At 46.5% G+C, this 20,212-nt stretch overlaps 1 protein-coding gene across 2 annotated transcripts; it reads right to left on the bottom strand.

Annotated features, from left to right (window-relative positions):
• Window positions 1-2,914: 2,914 nt before the first annotated feature.
• On the bottom strand, window positions 2,915-18,539 carry RCN1 (reticulocalbin 1). Of its 2 annotated transcripts, none has more exons than XM_075283603.1 (7): window positions 18,489-18,539; window positions 15,899-16,147; window positions 9,893-10,086; window positions 9,495-9,673; window positions 9,193-9,253; window positions 4,868-5,067; window positions 2,915-3,243 (listed from the first exon to the last, which is right to left on the bottom strand). In XM_075283603.1, the coding sequence occupies exons 2-7, from the start codon at window positions 16,117-16,119 to the stop codon at window positions 3,136-3,138; spliced, it is 963 nt and encodes a 320-aa protein (XP_075139704.1). In that variant the 5' UTR covers window positions 16,120-16,147; window positions 18,489-18,539; the 3' UTR covers window positions 2,915-3,135. The 2 variants fall into 2 exon arrangements, with proteins under 2 accessions (XP_075139704.1, XP_075139705.1); XM_075283604.1 differs by lacking the exon at window positions 18,489-18,539 and adding an exon at window positions 18,438-18,450.
• Between the last annotated feature and the right edge of the window lie 1,673 nt (window positions 18,540-20,212).

Below are 20,212 nucleotides of genomic sequence, written 5' to 3'. Positions count from 1 at the left end.
GCATATCACCCCAGTCCTGCAGATAGATAGGTTACTGTCACCAGACCCAGCATATCACCCCAGCCTTGCAGATAGATAGGTTACTGTCACCAGAACCAGCATATCACCCCAGCCCTGCAGATAGATAGGTTACTGTCACCAGAACCAGCATATCACCCCAGCCCTGCAGATAGATAGGTTACTGTCACCAGAGCCAGCATATCACCCCAGCCCTGCAGATAGATAGGTTACTGTCACCAGAACCAGCATATCACCCCAGCCCTGCAGATAGATAGGTTACTGTCACCAGAACAAGCATATCACCCCAGCCCTGCAGATAGATAGGTTACTGTCACCAGACCCAGCATATCACCCCAGCCTTGCAGATAGATAGGTTACTGTCACCAGAACCAGCATATCACCCCAGCCCTGCAGATAGATAGGTTACTGTCACCAGAACCAGCATATCACCCCAGCCCTGCAGATAGATAGGTTACTGTCACCAGAACAAGCATATCACCCCAGCCCTGCAGATAGATAGGTTACTGTCACCAGACCCAGCATATCACCCCAGCCTTGCAGATAGATAGGTTACTGTCACCAGAACCAGCATATCACCCCAGCCCTGCAGATAGATAGGTTACTGTCACCAGAACCAGCATATCACCCCAGCCCTGCAGATAGATAGGTTAGTGTCACCAGACCCAGCATATCACCCCAGCCCTGCAGATAGATAGGTTACTGTCACCAGAACCAGCATATCACCCCAGCCCTGCAGATAGATAGGTTACTGTCACCAGAAACCAGCTTGTCAACCCAGGTCCTTTCCTTAGCCCATTGATGGGCCTCAGCGGCCTTGTGTGGAGCCTCTGTTGGAACATATGCTGGAACACGGTAGGACTGGACAGCGGTCTGGGACACCAGAGCCTCAGTAATAGCCCCAGTAGATTGATGATCATTTATACCAGTTTCAGTTCTGAAGTCCGGCCCAGTGGAGATCAGACCTTCCACCGATGCAAAGGATCTGCAGAAAGGAGTCTTCATAAATCTGTCCCTGCCAGTCCTAACTTTCCTGCATGTGGCTGGGCAGCCAGAACTCCCCCAATACCATCATGTATATGCCAAAAGGATGGCAAGGACAAGAATCAGGTTCTACATTCTACAAAGTACATGATATGTTGCAGACGGTGATACATTGTGTACGTTACTATAAGAATACACAACTGTATCAGTCAGGGGTGGGGCGGTAGTAGGACATCTGCTCTATGGGTACAGGAACCCCCTCCTTGTAGTTAATTAACATTTGAGCGTTTATTAAAGCTCCGCCATTATTTTCACTTCTCAGACGGACTTACTTTTTATGTAGGCGATATCCACATGATAGAGGAGCCATAAACTGTGCGACAACTACAGCGACCCCGTATTTACCTGCAAGCAACAAATGCCGTAAATCAGACAAAAATATTAGATATAGAAATTTATGAAAAAAAACCCTAAAATACATTAACAAAGCCAATATATAATACAGCGCTGTGCGAAACATCAAATAATCTGCAACACTTATCCGAGTGCCACAACCCTTTCCATCGGGTGATTGGTGGGGCAGCATGGTACAGTTAGGCCAAGGGGGCGTCTGATGGTCCTTCCGTTCCGATACACATAAAGCAAGACCTAGCCTGCTGTGTCATTGGAGTAGAACTCATCAACAGCTCCCATAAAGGTACAGCATGGCGTGCATTCGGATGTCACTGGAAACCTGGCCCCGTATCAGATAGTGCCCTCGATCGTATGCGTGCACCCTTACAAAGGACCTGGCAGCAGGTCGGAAAAGCCCAGGAACAGTCACCCTGAGTATTCCGTAGTTTTGTATATCCAAATCTGTTCAGGTATTCCAAAGTTATAAGCCCTTTTAGTGTTGATCTACATTTGGGCAAGAAAGGGAATAACAGTGCAGCACCCACACCCCTTGAGAAACCAGTATTACCTCCTACTTGGCTAGTAGACCCTAGTTTGTATCAACACTCAACGGGCTTATATCTTTGGAATAGCTGAACAGATTCAGATAAACAAAACCCTTAAGTGCCCAGGATGACCGCACCGATAAGATGAAGTGACCTGGTGACAGATCCTCTTTAAAAGGGTTGCCCCAAAATTATAACTTCGTACCCTTGTGCAGTATAGCTGATAAATATCTGACCACTGGAACAGACCACTGGTCACAATAGCGGGGGTCCAGTGCGCTCCATATGACAGAAGAGATGGCCACGCACATGTGCTACTGTTCCACTTCAGTCTCTATGATACCAAACTACTTCGCTTTCTCCAGTCACGCCTTTCCCAGTTCCACCTTTCACTCCTGAATCCGTGTTGCTACAGGAAGATGATCTGCAACTCCCAAAGACACAAATTACATAGAAATCTATGGAGAAGGAAGTGGTGAGCCGAGTAGTCGTGGCTACTGGAACTAAATCGGAAGTTTCTATCTCGTCCCAAGTGCTTTATTCCCATCAACGTCTTAGATCGTCCTGCTGATGGATCCAAGTGATGGAGAGAGTTATGGAGCAGATTCTCCCTTACGTTCTGTGAGCGTACGGACTAGTCTTCAATCCACCAATTTATTTATAGCTTTCCAGTCCCCTCTACCCAATTTATAAGAACCAAAACACAATCTTTCTTACAAAAAAAAAATGTTTTTAATAAAATACTGGTGTTAAAGTGATCGTGACATACAAATCTCCTGCTGCGCTAATCAATAACAGAAACAAAAAATTCCATATTTGCAAATCTTAACAGACAATACTTTTACAGAGAGATTTATGTACATATCCGATATCCGAAGGCATGTAAAAGGAAAAAAAACCCTCAATATTCACAAAATAAGTTTAAAAATTTACTGCCCTATTGCTTTAATACAGGATAAGTGGGCAAAAAATAAAAAATAAAATAAAAATATAAGAAAACACAAAAACACTACAGCTTGTTTTGTAATCACATTAAAAATCTGTTCATAGATCTCTTTCCAACACTAAAGTTCTGGGTAATTCTACCCAATCTGAGGTAATGAATATCGCTTGTGATGGTGCAAATACTATGTTATAGTAAGTCAAGTGAGAGAGGAAGAAAAATACACAAAAGATCACAGTCCGTTACATCGTATCACAACTCATCGTGGTTCCTGGTGAGGTCTTCTCCGTAGTTTGTGGCCTGACTGCCCACAAACATGTTCCAATTCTGTAAGATCTCGTCTTTGGTCAACATTTTATCCTGAAATAATGAAAAACGAGAAGATTAAAAGGGAAATTTAGAAATAATTGAAAAGTGTTCTGCTGACAGTAACCTATCTATCTGCAGGGCTGGGATGATATGCTGGTTCTGGTGACAGTAACCTATCTATCTGCAGGGCTGGGGTGATATGCTGGTTCTGGTGACAGTAACCTATCTATCTGCAGGGCTGGGGTGATATGCTGGTTCTGGTGACAGTAACCTATCTATCTGCAGGGCTGGGGGGATATGCTGGTTCTGGTGACAGTAACCTATCTATCTGCAGGGCTGGGGTGATATGCTGGTTCTGGTGACAGTAACCTATCTATCTGCAGGGCTGGGGTGATATGCTGGTTCTGGTGACAGTAACCTATCTATCTGCAGGGCTGGGATGATATGCTGGTTCTGGTGACAGTAACCTATCTATCTGCAGGACTGGGGTGATATGCTGGTTCTGGTGACAGTAACCTATCTATCTGCAGGGCTGGGGTGATATGCTGGTTCTGGTGACAGTAACCTATCTATCTGCAGGGCTGGGGTGATATGCTGGTTCTGGTGACAGTAACCTATCTATCTGCAGGGCTGGGGTGATATGCTGGTCCTGGTGACACTAACCTATCTATCTGCAGGGCTGGGGTGATATGCTGGTTCTGGTGACAGTAACCTATCTATCTGCAGGACTGGGGTGATATGCTGGTTCTGGTGACAGTAACCTATCTATCTGCAGGGCTGGGTGATATGCTGGTTCTGGTGACAGTAACCTATCTATCTGCAGGGCTGGGGTGATATACTGGTTCTGGTGACAGTAACCTATCTATCTGCAGGGCTGGGTGATATGCTGGGTCTGGTGACAGTAACCTATCTATCTGCAGGGCTGGGGTGATATGCTGGTTCTGGTGACACTAACCTATCTATCTGCGGGCTGGGGTGATATGCTGGGTCTGGTGACAGTAACCTATCTATCTGCAGGGCTGGGGTGATATGCTGGGTCTGGTGACAGTAACCTATTTATCTGCAGGGCTGGGGTGATATACTGGTTCTGGTGACAGTAACCTATCTATCTGCAGGGCTGGGGTGATATGCTGGTTCTGGTGACAGTAACCTATCTATCTGCAGGGCTGGGGTGATATACTGGTTCTGGTGACAGTAACCTATCTATCTGCAGGGCTGGGTGATATGCTGGGTCTGGTGACAGTAACCTATCTATCTGCAGGGCTGGGGTGATATGCTGGTTCTGGTGACAGTAACCTATCTATCTGCAGGGCTGGGGTGATATGCTGGTACTGGTGACAGTAACCTATCTATCTGCAGGGCTGGGGTGATATGCTGGTTCTGGTGACAGTAACCTATCTATCTGCAGGGCTGGGGTGATATGCTGGTACTGGTGACAGTAACCTATCTATCTGCAGGGCTGGGGTGATATACTGGTTCTGGTGACAGTAACCTATCTATCTGCAGGGCTGGGGTGATATGCTGGGTCTGGTGACAGTAACCTATCTATCTGCAGGGCTGGGGTGATATGCTGGTTCTGGTGACAGTAACCTATCTATCTGCAGGGCTGGGGTGATATGCTGACTCCCCTTTACAACCTATCCTTTGCCATGTACTTATTGCAGCAGTGTAATACCTTGTTCACATCAGACTCGTAGATAAGATGTCTGGCTTCAGCCTGCGCATGGTCATAATCCTGAGGAAGAATCCAGTGTCTGATTTCATCTGTGTCCATTTTTCCATCTTTGTTAAGATCGCGGAAATCCGAAAACTGTTCTCTCTCAGTGGCTACCCAATCGGGCTCTGGGGTGCCCTCCTCATGTGAAAACATGTCGGCTACAGACAAAAACAGCGGTCAGTGATTGGCGCAAAAATGTGTTTCCTATGTTACAACTACATAGAGGTTCTATACTAAATATTAATAACATTATATCAGAGAACAGGGATTGGTTACATATTCATTATGCTGAGACTTTTGCTGGGGGAGGAGAGAGAGAGCTGCAGCGTTCATTTACTTGCTGACTGTTTCACCACCTACACATTCCGACCCTTCAAAAAAAATAAACTTTGCCTAAATCAACAGTCTAGAAATGCTATAACCTATACACCAGGACACGACCAACTATATATCGTTTGTAACATATCACAAGTCATTGTGACTTCTTCCCGGAAACAGCGCCACTCGTGTCCATAGGCAGCACTTGGTATTACAACGTATTTGTGACTAGGGCCGAGTTTCAATATCCGAGACGGCAATGTTTAGGATTATAGAATACAATTTTGGATACCCCTCTAACACCTATTCTTCTATACACACAAACTAATCGGATGATCTGTTTCTGCACAGTGCTCCTATGTATTTTGGGAGGTCGGCTCAGGTTTCACGCCACCGTACGGAGGACCTTAAAATTAGTCACGACCATCTTCACAGCTTGTGGGACGAGAGGATGAAATGAATAGCTCACTTCAAGGGGCCTCCTCTAAAATTAGAGCCGGCACTACAGATTTTTAAGTTGCCAAAAACTGAATCCAACTCATCCCTGAATTTTACCATAAAAGGCTTCTTGTGCAAAATGGAGGTCAAAAGCAGAAAACGCAGGCTGGAATTAGACAGGAATATTTTTGGATTTGTCAGGTTTAGTAAGTATCCTATTAGAGGATTCTACTTTAATACAGGACAGGGGTCCCTTGTACAGGACCCTCATCTATTGGCCAGAACACAAGGAGCGCCTCTTGCTTTGGAGGACTCCGCGGGTCCATACGTTACATTGAAATCAATGGTTATTTAGTGTCAATACTTCATTCTAAACGTGGTGGCGCTACAGGGAAATTCAATACTTGTTGCCAGGTTCGGTCCCGGATCCAAGAAGCAGGACCCCACCCCGAGTTATACCCGATAGTCACAATTTTTTATATATATATTGTACAATAGGAGAATCCGATTACCAAACCATCCGGATATCAGATTAGGGTCGGGGCCTCTAAACTGCAAGAACTGCCCTGATCGACATCGACATGAAACATGGTGGTCCTCCGTTTACATCTTTTTTTTAAATAACTATTTTTGGAATCTGCTAAGTGATTCATCCCTTTCCTCCTGGGTAGTAACAGTCTATGGAGGATTCTCCGCCCCCGAGGAACCGCATTATTACAAACAAGGGAGATGGGAATTGGCCCTGCTTGGTAAAATACACCATCAATGGGGAAGCAGTTTTGATCATGTTTGAGGACCCTCTTTCTTTGTAGAGCACTGACTGCCAAATAACAGGTGAACAAACATTTGACCTTCTTCAGGGGTCACAGTAGATTTTACGCAATTCCAGAGAGAGCAAACAGCAAGACAATCAGCGCCAAGGTAAAGATTGTTCATTAGGAGCTGGAATGTAGCACATACGTGGGGGTGGGCGGGGGGGGGGGTTGGGCTTTAGACCTACGGAGGAGTCCATAATTATACATTAAAGTCTCCAATTTAAAACACAGAGTATCGAATCCTTGTCACAATGTTTGTTCTATTAGTAGCGGATTACGAAAGAGTAACACAAGAGCAAAAACCTACGACTGTCTTCTGGCCGGGACGTCATCAGTCATTCAGCGAATAGGAGTCGCAGAAGCATGGCTGCAAAACTGGACAGGACAAGGACCGGTCCTGAATTTTGCAGCCCAGACTGTCGGCCCGTACATGGGGTCGTGTAATTTACGGGAAACACCCCTATAGCACAATGAAGTAAGGCCTCGTTCACATCTGCATTGGTAACCCATTCAGGGGAGCCTGCATTTGCAAGCGCTGTGCAGGGAAAGCACACGGATCCCCATAGACTATAATGGGGTCCGTGCGCTTGCCGCAGGGACATGCAAACAGGAAAGTACTTCACATGATTCGTTCGGAGATCTTGCGGCAAGCACACAGACCCCATTATAGTCTATGTTGATCCGTGTGCTTTCCCTGCACAGCACTTGCAAATGCATTCGGTAGTCCCCATGTGAACTCCCCGAATGGATTACCAATCGCAGATGTGAACGAGGCCTATGTTCTGGAGAACCCCTTTAGGGCACGACCTACTTAATGGGCAGAGTCTAAGGTGTGAACAAACCTTCACCGTCCAAATTCTACTAAAAAACAGAATCAAAACCGCAACAAAATAACCCAATGTATCATCATTTACATATATAATAACCATCTACACCCCACCACCAAGCAGACTCTGCACAAAAACCGAAAGCGAAAACAAAATACAAAAACGCAACGTTAAAGCGGCTCGAGGTAGGCTGGAAATGAAAAATCACACAGGAAGCAAAAAGGTCTCATTATGTCAATTTTGATTTGGCCGCAGGGGAAAGAAAAAAAAAAAATGTGTAAACCTCAAATAACAGAATGTCATTTTTTTGTCTCTCGACCGCTGCGAAAACAACATTCTTGATCAACACCTAAATTAAATTACTTTACCTCTCTCCATTACTGAAACCACTCTGGGAACACATCCTGTCATTACCAAGTGGGGTGCTGCCTTCTCCAGCGCTGTGACATTGTACACAACACAATATACACAATTTGGACTACTTTGCGCTCGCTGGGATAACAGCGGGGCACGAGGTAAGCACCAGCCGAGAGAGAACTTTGACCAAAGAAACATTTTAATTGCCAAAAGCCCATTAAACATCTTGGGAGAGCGCTCGCCTGCTCTTATAGTCAGATGGATTTCTGCTTCATTTCATCATATACAAAGGGACACAATTATAGGTCTAATTTAAGCGCACCTGCATTATTTCACATCACATGGATATAGATTTAAATATATATAAGAAAAGCCAGGTCTGACGTCCCGGTGGGAGCAGTCAAGTCCGGGGAGCCGTTCCAAACTTTCGTACTGTCACTTTTTTTTATTCTTTGCAGCTTCGGAATGAAGTTTGTCGCTGGGCAGGTCGACAAATATAGAAACTAAGAATCCTGGAATGACCAGATATTACATTGTATCCGGAAATTCCTATAGCTGTTATTCCTGTATCCTATTCCTATATCTATTCCTATAATCTCCTATAGCCGGAAACCGGAGGACTGAGGATCTAACGGAACTACAGACGTCACCCAAGGAAACAACAAAGTAACAAAATAAAAAGTAAATGCAAATATTGATACTTGTTAACTTTTATTGGCCAAGGTGCAAACAGCATTCAGAGACCTGCTTTACGGCGGTCACATTGACAAAAGGAACCTGTAGTTTGGAGAGGATTGATACATTTCTATAGGGGAGTGTTGTGGGCATGCTCCATGACCTGCACCCGGGAAGGAGGGGTGCAGAGCCCATCCCCTATGGCCACGGTAGGGAACCTTCGGCTCTCCAGCTGCTGTGAAACTACAACTCCCATCATGCTCCATTCACTTCCATGGGAGTTCCAAGAACAGCAGAGCGAGTATGCATGCTGGGAGTTGTAGTTTTGCAACAGCTGGAGAGCCGTACGTTCCCTACCCCTGCCTTACTGTGAACGGTGGATCCTGCGTTATGTATGTTTTATCCTTTACTGCACCCGCACCTGTGATAATAAGAGTTTGCCCAGGAATCTATTTATTTATAGAAACAGCGCCACTCTCGTCAGGGGCTGCATTTGGTATTGCAGGTCAGTCCCATTTATTTAAAAAGGGGTTTCCCAGGTTTTATCCATTGATGACCTATTCTTTAGGTTACAATACCAGATCAAAAATGAAGCCTGGGAATAAAGTTTATAGAAGAGAAGAATAGTGTTGCATTTTGTTGTTTTTCCAAACTGGCCAACAAGGTGCAATAAGAGTCAGATGGACATATAACTGTATATAGGTGTGGCTTCATGTTGTATATTCTCACATTGTATAATGTGCTCACATCTTTGTGCAATGGAGAATTATTTTGCAGCAGTGACTGATCTAAAAGCTCGGCCTTGTCTCATACACTACAGATACAACCTGGCGTTACAGTCCCAGAAACCTACCAATATATTCATCTTCATCAACAAACCCGTCCCCGTTCTTGTCGATGTCCTCCAGGGTCTCCTGCAAAATGTTAACATATGTTACAAGGCATCTTTGCAAACATGGCATTGGATGTATATGGAGGGTGGTCAATGGGGGCAAGAACCAAAAGAGATGGTGGAAAAACCAAGATGCCGGGAAGGCGCCCGCTAATGGAGCAGTCAGCCTAGTCACTTGAATGGGACTGAGCTGATGAATAGGCGATCACTAGATATAAGTCATCCACCAAGAAATCCCCTTTAAGACAGCATTATACTCTTACCAATATAACAATGTCCTTCATGTGTTCGAACTCCTCTGGGTGCAGAAAGGCGGTGAATTCTTCTCGGTTGGCTTCCAGATCGGCATTGAGGTCGGCTTGCTTAAACCTCCTTTCATCGCGGGGAAGCATCCTCTTGAAGTTAAACTGCTCGGCTGCGTCTTGGAACTCTTCAGGGTTTGCTGCATGGACACGTCATATCATTAGGAAATAGTCACTGACCGGCGCCACTTAAAGGGGAAGTCCAGTCTCATGCAGCAATCATGATACAATATTAAAGGGGTCTTCAGGGTTAAAAATCACTGGTGACCTCCGCTAAGGGTCGGTCATCAATACCAGAGGGGGGGTCTATGGATGATAATACCAGATCCTGGATTGTATCTACACAATGGCCGACTCACCCAAGTAGTATCCATACGTAGCCTGCTTGTATTCCTCCCACGATATATGGTTATCCGAATTGACGTCATAGTCTTTCCATACTCGAGCCACGTTTTCGTAGACGTATCGTTTCTGGACTCGCTTGATCCAGGCCGTCAGCTCCTCGGTGCTAATTAACCCATTCTTGTCGCTGTCTATCCGGTCGACTATTTTGCTGGAAACAAATCAAACAATAGAATTTGTAAGTTTATTATAAAAGTTATTTTACATCCAGAAATGTTTGCATACTAAGGACATGGCATTACAGAACATGGAAGACACCTTTAAGAATACAAAGATACAGGAAGAAAAAAACATTCAGTTAGTAGCCGCCGGCTCTTCTACATGCTCCACTACACCTTCACTGTACAACCTATTAGATTGCAAGCTCTTCTACATACTCCACTACACCTGCACTGTGCGACCTATTAGATTGCAAGCTCTTCTACATGCTCCACTACACCTTCACTGTACAACCTATTAGATTGCAAGCTCTTCTACATACTCCACTACACCTGCACTGTGCGACCTATTAGATTGCAAGCTCTTCTACATACTACACTACACCTGAACTGTGCGACCTATTAGATTGCAAGCTCTTCTACATGCTCCACTACACCTTCACTGTACAACCTATTAGATTGCAAGCTCTTCTACATGCTCCACTACACCTTCACTGTACAACCTATTAGATTGCAAGCTCTTCTACATACTACACTACACCTGAACTGTGCGACCTATTAGATTGCAAGCTCTTCTACATACTCCTCTAAACCTGCAGTGTACGTCCTATTAGATTGCAAGCTCTTCTACATGCTCCACTAAACCTGCACTGTACGACCTATTAGATTGCAAGCTCTTCTACATGCTCCACTAAACCTGCACTGTACGACTTATTAAATTGCAAGCTCTTCTACATACTACACTACACCTGAACTGTGCGACCTATTAGATTGCAAGCTCTTCTACATACTCCACTACACCTGCACTGTGCGACCTATTAGATTGCAAGCTCTTCTACATACTCCACTAAACCTGAACTGTGCGACCTATTAGATTGCAAGCTCTTCTACATACTCCACTACACCTGCACTGTGCGACCTATTAGATTGCAAGCTCTTCTACATACTCCACTACTCCTGCACTGTGCGACCTATTAGATTGCAAGCTCTTCTACATACTCCACTACTCCTGCACTGTACGACCTATTAGATTGCAAGCTCTTCTACATACTCCACTACACCTGCACTGTACGACCTATTAGATTGCAAGCTCTTCTACATACTCCACTACACCTGCACTGTGCGACCTATTAGATTGCAAGCTCTTCTACATGCTCCACTACACCTTCACTGTACAACCTATTAGATTGCAAGCTCTTCTACATACTCCACTACACCTGCACTGTGCGACCTATTAGATTGCAAGCTCTTCTACATACTACACTACACCTGAACTGTGCGACCTATTAGATTGCAAGCTCTTCTACATGCTCCACTACACCTTCACTGTACAACCTATTAGATTGCAAGCTCTTCTACATGCTCCACTACACCTTCACTGTACAACCTATTAGATTGCAAGCTCTTCTACATACTACACTACACCTGAACTGTGCGACCTATTAGATTGCAAGCTCTTCTACATACTCCTCTAAACCTGCAGTGTACGTCCTATTAGATTGCAAGCTCTTCTACATGCTCCACTAAACCTGCACTGTACGACCTATTAGATTGCAAGCTCTTCTACATGCTCCACTAAACCTGCACTGTACGACTTATTAAATTGCAAGCTCTTCTACATACTACACTACACCTGAACTGTGCGACCTATTAGATTGCAAGCTCTTCTACATACTCCACTACACCTGCACTGTGCGACCTATTAGATTGCAAGCTCTTCTACATACTCCACTAAACCTGAACTGTGCGACCTATTAGATTGCAAGCTCTTCTACATACTCCACTACACCTGCACTGTGCGACCTATTAGATTGCAAGCTCTTCTACATACTCCACTACTCCTGCACTGTACGACCTATTAGATTGCAAGCTCTTCTACATACTCCACTACACCTGCACTGTACGACTTATTAGATTGCAAGCTCTTCTACATACTCCACTACACCTGCACTGTACGACCTATTAGATTGCAAGCTCTTCTACATACTCCACTAAACCTGCACTGTGCGACCTATTAGATTGCAAGCTCTTCTACATGCTCCACTAAACCTGCACTGTACGACCTATTAGATTGCAAGCTCTTCTACATGCTCCACTACACCTTCACTGTACAACCTATTAGATTGCAAGCTCTTCTACATACTCCACTAAACCTGCACTGTGCGACCTATTAGATTGCAAGCTCTTCTACATGCTCCACTAAACCTGCACTGTACGACCTATTAGATTGCAAGCTCTTCTACATGCTCCACTACACCTTCACTGTACAACCTATTAGATTGCAAGCTCTTCTACATACTCCACTACACCTGCACTGTACAACCTATTAGATTGCAAGCTCTTCTACATGCTCCACTACACCTTCACTGTACAACCTATTAGATTGCAAGCTCTTCTACATGCTCCACTACACCTTCACTGTACAACCTATTAGATTGCAAGCTCTTCTACATACTACACTACACCTTCACTGTACAACCTATTAGATTGCAAGCTCTTCTACATGCTCCACTACACCTTCACTGTACAACCTATTAGATTGCAAGCTCTTCTACATACTACACTACACCTGAACTGTGCGACCTATTAGATTGCAAGCTCTTCTACATACTCCTCTAAACCTGCAGTGTACGTCCTATTAGATTGCAAGCTCTTCTACATGCTCCACTAAACCTGCACTGTACGACCTATTAGATTGCAAGCTCTTCTACATGCTCCACTAAACCTGCACTGTGCGACTTATTAAATTGCAAGCTCTTCTACATGCTCCACTACACCTTCACTGTACAACCTATTAGATTGCAAGCTCTTCTACATGCTCCACTACACCTTCACTGTACAACCTATTAGATTGCAAGCTCTTCTACATACTACACTACACCTGAACTGTGCGACCTATTAGATTGCAAGCTCTTCTACATACTCCACTACACCTGCACTGTACGACCTATTAGATTGCAAGCTCTTCTACATGCTCCACTAAACCTGCACTGTGCGACCTATTAGATTGCAAGCTCTTCTACATACTCCTCTAAGCCTGCACTGTGTGTCCTATTAGATTGCAAGCTCTTCTACATACTCCACTAAACCTCACCGTACATCATAGTGGATTGCAAGCTCTTCGCTCAAACTCTCCACTAAATCTGCACCATGCGTCTGATTTAATTGCAAGCTCTTCTTCCACATACAAGCTCGTATCCTAAACACTGCACTAAACCTGCACTGTGCATCCTAGTAGATTGCAAGCTCTTCTTCCACATACTCCACTAAACCTGCACTATATGTCCTAGTAGATTGTAAGCTCTTCTGCCAAACACTCCACTAAATCGGCACTGTGCGTCTGATTTAATTGCAAGCTCTTCTTCCACATACTCCACACTGTGCATCCTATTACATTACAAGCTCGTATCCTAAACACTGCACTAAATCCGCACTCTGCGTCCTAGTAGATTGCAAGCTCTTCTTCCACATACACACCTAAACCCACATGATATGTTCTATTACACTGCAAGCTCTTCTTCCACATACTCCACTAAAACCATACTGTGTATCCTATTAGATTGCAAGCTCTTCTGTCAAACACTCCACTAAATCAGCAACGTGCGTCCGATTTAATTGAAAGCTCTTCTTCCACATAGGACGCAGAGTATTAGATTGCAAGCTCTTCTCCCAAACACTTCACTAAATCCACACTGTGCGTCCTATTAGATTGCAAGCTCTTCTCCCAAACACTTCACTAAACCCACATGGTGCGTCCTATTAGATTGCAAGCTCTTCTCCTAAACACTTCACTAAACCCGCACTGTGCGTCCTATTAGATTGCAAGCTCTTCTTCCTTGTTGCAACCAGTTATTCTGTGTCAGAGATTGTGCAGAGAGCAAACGATTCCTGAGAACAGAAGAGACAACATTTCTTTCTGCTTATATAAAATCCTGAGCTATTGGGGAGTGTTCATCCTGGAGGACAATGAATGGCTGGCAGCGTTGCGGTGCCCTGCAGATCCCATCGCACCAAGTCCCCTCATCAATTCCCCCATTGAGAGGAGTTCACTGATGCCCGGCCAACCCTGGCAGTTTCACAAGTGTATGTGCCACGTTATCAGCATGGTAAGAGACACTCCTCTGTCATCTGATCATCTGACACCTCACTGAAGAGGAACCTCACGGGGAGGAAGGAGGGCCCGAACCCTCTGCCAAGTCACTGTTATTGTACTGGATGCATTACAATTATGCAGACATGAAAAACCTGGAATCGGTTACAGATCAAATATTTAACTACAGAGAGAGTCTTAACCATGAGACAGAAAACTGCTCATGTAGCAACCCCCTATAGCAGGGCGGTGCAGGGAAACACTAGACTGCAGCCTATACAGTGCAGGACATGGAGAGCTAGAAGGAAGTGTGAATGCAAGGGCTAAGTAACTAACAGGACGACTATTAAAAAAGCAGTCACCCAGCTTTCCCAGTCTCCTGAATGGCACATCTGTGCAGGTATATTCTTTAATAAAGGCGTTGCCCAGCCACAGCAAGTTACCCCCTATACACATGATAGGGGGCTGGTGCAGAGGTAGCAATCACTGCAGACACTGTGGGGGCCCAAAGACCCCTCTGCAACATAAGAAGACCCCAATATTACACATAACATATAGTAAGGGGGACCCTGTTACATATTTTGCATTGGTACCTAAGATTAGGCCTCTGATAGGGGGTAACTTGCTATCCCACCCCTCGGGCCAATACGGATCTCAAGAATAGGGGCTTGTTGCACCCCAATTTTAAATGGAGCAACTGATTGGACAGCGCACACCACTGTCGCCAGAAATAGCTGAGTAAGCCCAGTCTATGTAAAACTGGGGTGCAAACACATCCGTACTAAAGATTAGCACGAGACCCGCAAGTTACCCCGCACTCTGTGGATACAGGGAACTAGTCGTAGTAGGACAACCCCTTTAAATGGAGTCCTGCAGAAGATTTGATAGTTGGCAGAGCACATCTAAGTACGTGCACATCATGTGATCCCCTGATATAATCTTCAGATGTACAAACCTTTTTTGTGCTATGCAAATTAGCTGGCAAGGTCCACCGGGGCCAGACAAGGGCTCCAGGTCCAAGCCGGCCCAATGTCTGCAACTTGCCATGACTGACGCAGCTCTTAGCATTGACCTCACTTGGATCACTGGCAAACCCTTGCACATATGTTATTCGTTCCCGTCCTGGCACATGCACAGTACGCTCGGACAGATTGGAGTTGAGGGGTGAAGAGCACAGTAGGGAGCGCACGGGGAGATTTCACTGCTGTGATACTAGCAATATTGCAGCAATATCATATCAATGCCAATCACACCACGTGGGAGGAGTTTGTCTGGCTTCAAAGCGATGACAGAACAGTAGCCAGCTAATTTGCATATCACAAAAAAGTTTTAAATTTTTTTCCCACACTGTAGAAAAAAAATTCACAAAGCAAAGTGTTTAGTGCTGCAGGTTTTGAACATGCAGCAGGTCAATTACTGATACGGGTTTGCACTTTGCAATTCACAGGAATCAATTATTGTTAATGACCTATCAGCTGTTCAAAGCAACAGGGGCATCAGGGCAGCATCATGTAGCCTGTTTGCAGCTCAGTCCCATTCAAATGAATGAGGCTGAGCTGGAGTACCAAGCAATTTCACCGCACAATGTAAAGCGTTGAGCAGTGAATAGGCCGCAGAGCTCGTCTGCGATCGACAATCCCTGTACATCTGTACTATCCAAGTTTTTTGTGCCCTATTTACATCCCCAAATCTATAACATGGTCTTTGAGCCTCACCCCAGTCTGTCTTTGCTTTCTTCTTGAGTGAGTTGGTCAAATGTTTTCGCGTCGTCCTTCCCCAGGAAAGCCTCATGGTCCATTTGGAAGCTCTGGTTCTCTTCATGGACCTGTGCATTGAGTTCGGGGTCCAGGCGGATCCTCTCCTTGCGGAATGTGGGTTTGGTGAGGATCTGTCCAGCACATAGTAGTACGAGGTAAAGCAGTCTATGCAGCTCCATCTCCCTCCTCCTCACAGCAGCGCAGAATCTGGAAGTGACACACATAGCCATGTTATAACCTGCTCACACAGGAAAGGGGGCGATCAAAGACAGAATCCTACTCAACCTTGGTGGACGGGGACAACCTTAGTAAGCTGTGGTCTGACTTGTCCTTAAAGGGACTATGCATGGTCTGGCCTTACATACACACGTGTGACGCACCTCCATAGAACACCCTATACATGACTATGACCTTAATGGGCAACGGTTTCCTTCACGCTCTTGCAACGTCTGCACATTTGCTCCCACACCCACATACCAGCAGCACCACACAGGTCTTCTGTCTGTACTTGCACACCTTCTCCTTGTTGCACGAAACACTTGGCTATAGCCACATCATCTCACACTCAGTCTACGGTCACAGGATTCACACCTAACCCTTGGTGATGTGTGCACCCTCTGCCAGAGGACTGAGCTGCCACCTGTACATGCACCCTCTGAAGAAGGACTGAGCTGCCACCTCTACGTGCACCCTCTGCTGAAGGACTGAGCTGCCATCTCTACGTGCACCCTCTGCCGGAGGACTGAGCTGCCATCTCTACGTGCACCCTCTGCCGGAGGACTGAGCTGCCACCTCTACGTGCACCCTCTGCCGGAGGACTGAGCTGCCACCCCTACATGCACCCTCTGCCGGAGGACTGAGCTGCCACCCCTACATGCACCCTCTGCCGGAGGACTGAGCTGCCACCTCTACGTGCACCCTCTGCTGGAGGACTGAGATGCCACCTCTATGTGCACCCTCTGCTGGAGGACTGAGCGGCCACCTCTACGTGCACCCTCTGCTGGAGGACTGAGCGGCCACCTCTATGTGCACCCTCTGCTGAAGGACTGAGCTGCCATCTCTACGTGCACCCTCTGCCGGAGGACTGAGCTGCCACCTCTACGTGCACCCTCTGCCGGAGGACTGAGCTGCCACCCCTACATGCACCCTCTGCCGGAGGACTGAGCTGCCACCCCTACATGCACCCTCTGCCGGAGGACTGAGCTGCCACCTCTACGTGCACCCTCTGCTGGAGGACTGAGATGCCACCTCTATGTGCACCCTCTGCTGGAGGACTGAGCGGCCACCTCTACGTGCACCCTCTGCTGGAGGACTGAGCGGCCACCTCTATGTGCACCCTCTGCTGGAGGACTGAGATGCCACCTCTATGTGCACCCTCTGCTGGAGGACTGAGCGGCCACCTCTATGTGCACCCTCTGCTGGAGGACTGAGATGCCACCTCTACGTGCACCCTCTGCTGGAGGACTGAGCGGCCACCTCTATGTGCACCCTCTGCTGGAGGACTGAGATGCCACCTCTATGTGCACCCTCTGCCGGAGGACTGAGCGGCCACCTCTATGTGCACCCTCTGCCGGAGGACCGAGCTGCCACCTTTGCACTACCACTTGACCCCTCACCTTGTAAAGAGATGACTGGCACACTCAGACAGAAGCTGCGGGGTAAACACAGGTGCAGATCAGTCGGTGTTCACTGACATGAGGACCAGAGGTGACACATCAGCAGGACACCAAGGCCAATTGGAGACCCCAGGAAACAGTCAGGCCCAGGGCTGAGCACAGTCAGGATCAGACGACCCGAATGAACCCTCTGCTACCCCTACATGCCCAGGTCCATCACTATAAACCTGGCACAATCGTGTGCAACCTAGCAGTCCCATCCCAGCGGGCACACGGAGGCTCTACACTATGATAGATCAGTTACAAAGCTCCGCTATCACCTGAAAGTCAAAGGGGCCACAGAAAAGAAAAAAACAGTATGAGCGGGTACACGGAGGTGCGAAGCCGCACCTGACACCGGCCAAGGGAATACTCAGGTGCAGACCACCACGGGCACAGCTGGGCATAGAGACCACAACAGCACAGACCACCACAGGCACACACCACCATAGACACAGCTTGGCACAGACCACCACAGGCACACACAGGTGCAGACCACCATGGGCACAGCTGGGCATAGAGACCACAACAGCACAGACCACCACAGGCACACACCGGTGCAGACCACCATAGACACAGCTTGGCACAGACCACCAAGGGCACACTCAGGTGCAGAACACCATGGACAGAGCTTGGCACAGACCACCACAGGCACAGATGGGCATAGAGACCACCACAGGCACACACAGGTGCAGACCACCATAGACAGAGCTTGGCACAGACCACCACAGGCACAGACCACCATTGGCACATCTGGGCATAGAGACCACCATGGGCACAGCTTGATACAGACCACAGGTTGGCACAGCCCGCCCTGCCCTCGCCCCGGCCCCTCCGCTCACCCGGCCCGGCTCCCTCGCACCTACACTGAGCATTTAAAGATTTGCACTTACTTGATCCGAGCCGGGATGGGAACCTGCTGTCAGCCAATAGCGAGCCGGGACACATCCAGGGGCCGTCCTTGTCACGGAGCTTCTGATTGGTCAGCTCAGACTCAATGACTGGGAGGGGCCAGCGCGCCACGTTGCAATGGAGCCCCCAGATACAAGAGTAGTGTGACCGGCAGTGCAGGGGTTACAGCGGGAGTGTGAGCACTGAGCAATACTACACATGTGTGACGTCATATCACTGGTGTATACCTATACTGTGCATATAATGCATCTATATACTGCACTGACATATCTCTAGTGTATACATGTACTGTGCATATAATACATCTATATACTGTGCATATAATACATCTATATACTGTGTATACCTATACTGTGCATATGAATTATATGCACAGTATAGGTATACACAGTATATAGATGTATTATATGCACAATATAGGTATACACAGTATATAGATGTATTATATGCACAGTACATGTATACACTAGAGATATGTCAGTGCAGTATATAGATGTATTATATGATATAAATACATCTATATACTGCACTGACATATCTCTAGTGTATACATGTACTGTGCATATAATACATCTATATACTGTGCATATAATACATCTATATACTGTATATACCTATACTGTGCATATAATACATCTATATACAGCGGGAGAGTGACCACTGAGCAATAATATACTGATATATCACTGGTGTATCCCTATACTGTACACACAATAAACCGCTATATACTGCTGGAGTGTGCATAGTAATAGTCTGTGAACATGCCGGACTTTACGAGGATATTTCTGGACTGAAATATGTAAAATCAATTTCACCTGGAAATTTTCCATGTAGACTTGTAATCTGCCCCCCCCCCCCCCCTCCATTGTATTCTATGGGAGATAGAGATGGGTGCAGGTCACTGAGACAATAACCGCCACAGGACCAGCACTGCGAGTGACCCTGCAGATTACGTCCATTTATCTGATCCTAGTCAGAGGGGGAAACCACAACAAAAATCTGAGGGTCGATCCCTGTGTGAGGGTTATAAAATCTGCAGACATAGGGTGAGGGGCAGCCTGAGGATTGACAGGGCCATGTTACTGTGCCTAAAAGGGCTTGTCCAGTTCAGAATAGGTCATATATCAATAAGAGCGAGGGTCTGACATCCAAGATCCACGCTGACCAGCTGTTTGGAGTGCCAGTAGTGAGTGTGAGAGTTCTGTGACCCCTTCACTGTTTACATTGTGCGCCACCTGTTCCATAGTGGCCGTACAGTGCAATGACAGCCTCATGCCATTCACTTCTATAGACTGAGACAGTCTGCAATGTAAGCAAAGAAGAGGTCACAGAACTTGTACGAAGGATGTGGCCCCTCAAGTAGTTGATCAGTAGGGGGTCCTTGCTGTTGGACACGCCGATATCTTATTATATTCTTAATGGTGTGACCCTTTAAGTGCTCAGTGACATGACCATGTGCATGGATACGGCCCAATCACTTTCCCTGTGACTTTCCGTTCTGTATTGTCTGATACTTTTATCTGTAACGACACAACTTCCCTCCTTACACATTGTTTCCTCTTTCACATTACATTGTAGCTCACTCTGGTGAAATATATTAGGAATGACCAGGGGTAGCCAGAAATACAAGCGCCCCCTACTCAGCAGGGCCGAGATTGATTCCTGTCACTGTCCAGCTGTCCTCAGGCCCACCTGGCTGTCACCG

Source organism: Leptodactylus fuscus, chromosome 7 (assembly GCF_031893055.1).
Source record: "Leptodactylus fuscus isolate aLepFus1 chromosome 7, aLepFus1.hap2, whole genome shotgun sequence".
NCBI lineage: Eukaryota > Metazoa > Chordata > Amphibia > Anura > Leptodactylidae > Leptodactylus > Leptodactylus fuscus.
This window is presented reverse-complemented; position numbering and strand designations above follow the sequence as displayed.

What these genes read in the sequence shown, in the direction of transcription:
- RCN1 (XM_075283603.1), bottom strand. Translation starts at nt 16,119, where the DNA reads ATGGAGCTGCATAGACTGCTTTACCTCGTACTACTATGTGCTGGACAG. An exon ending in TACGTATGGATACTACTTGG is followed by an intron (nt 9,674 to 9,892) that starts GTGAGTCGGCCA and finishes GTGTCCATGCAG; the next exon opens with CAAACCCTGAAGAGTTCCAA. An exon ending in TGAAGGACATTGTTATATTG is followed by an intron (nt 9,254 to 9,494) that starts GTAAGAGTATAA and finishes AACATTTTGCAG; the next exon opens with GAGACCCTGGAGGACATCGA.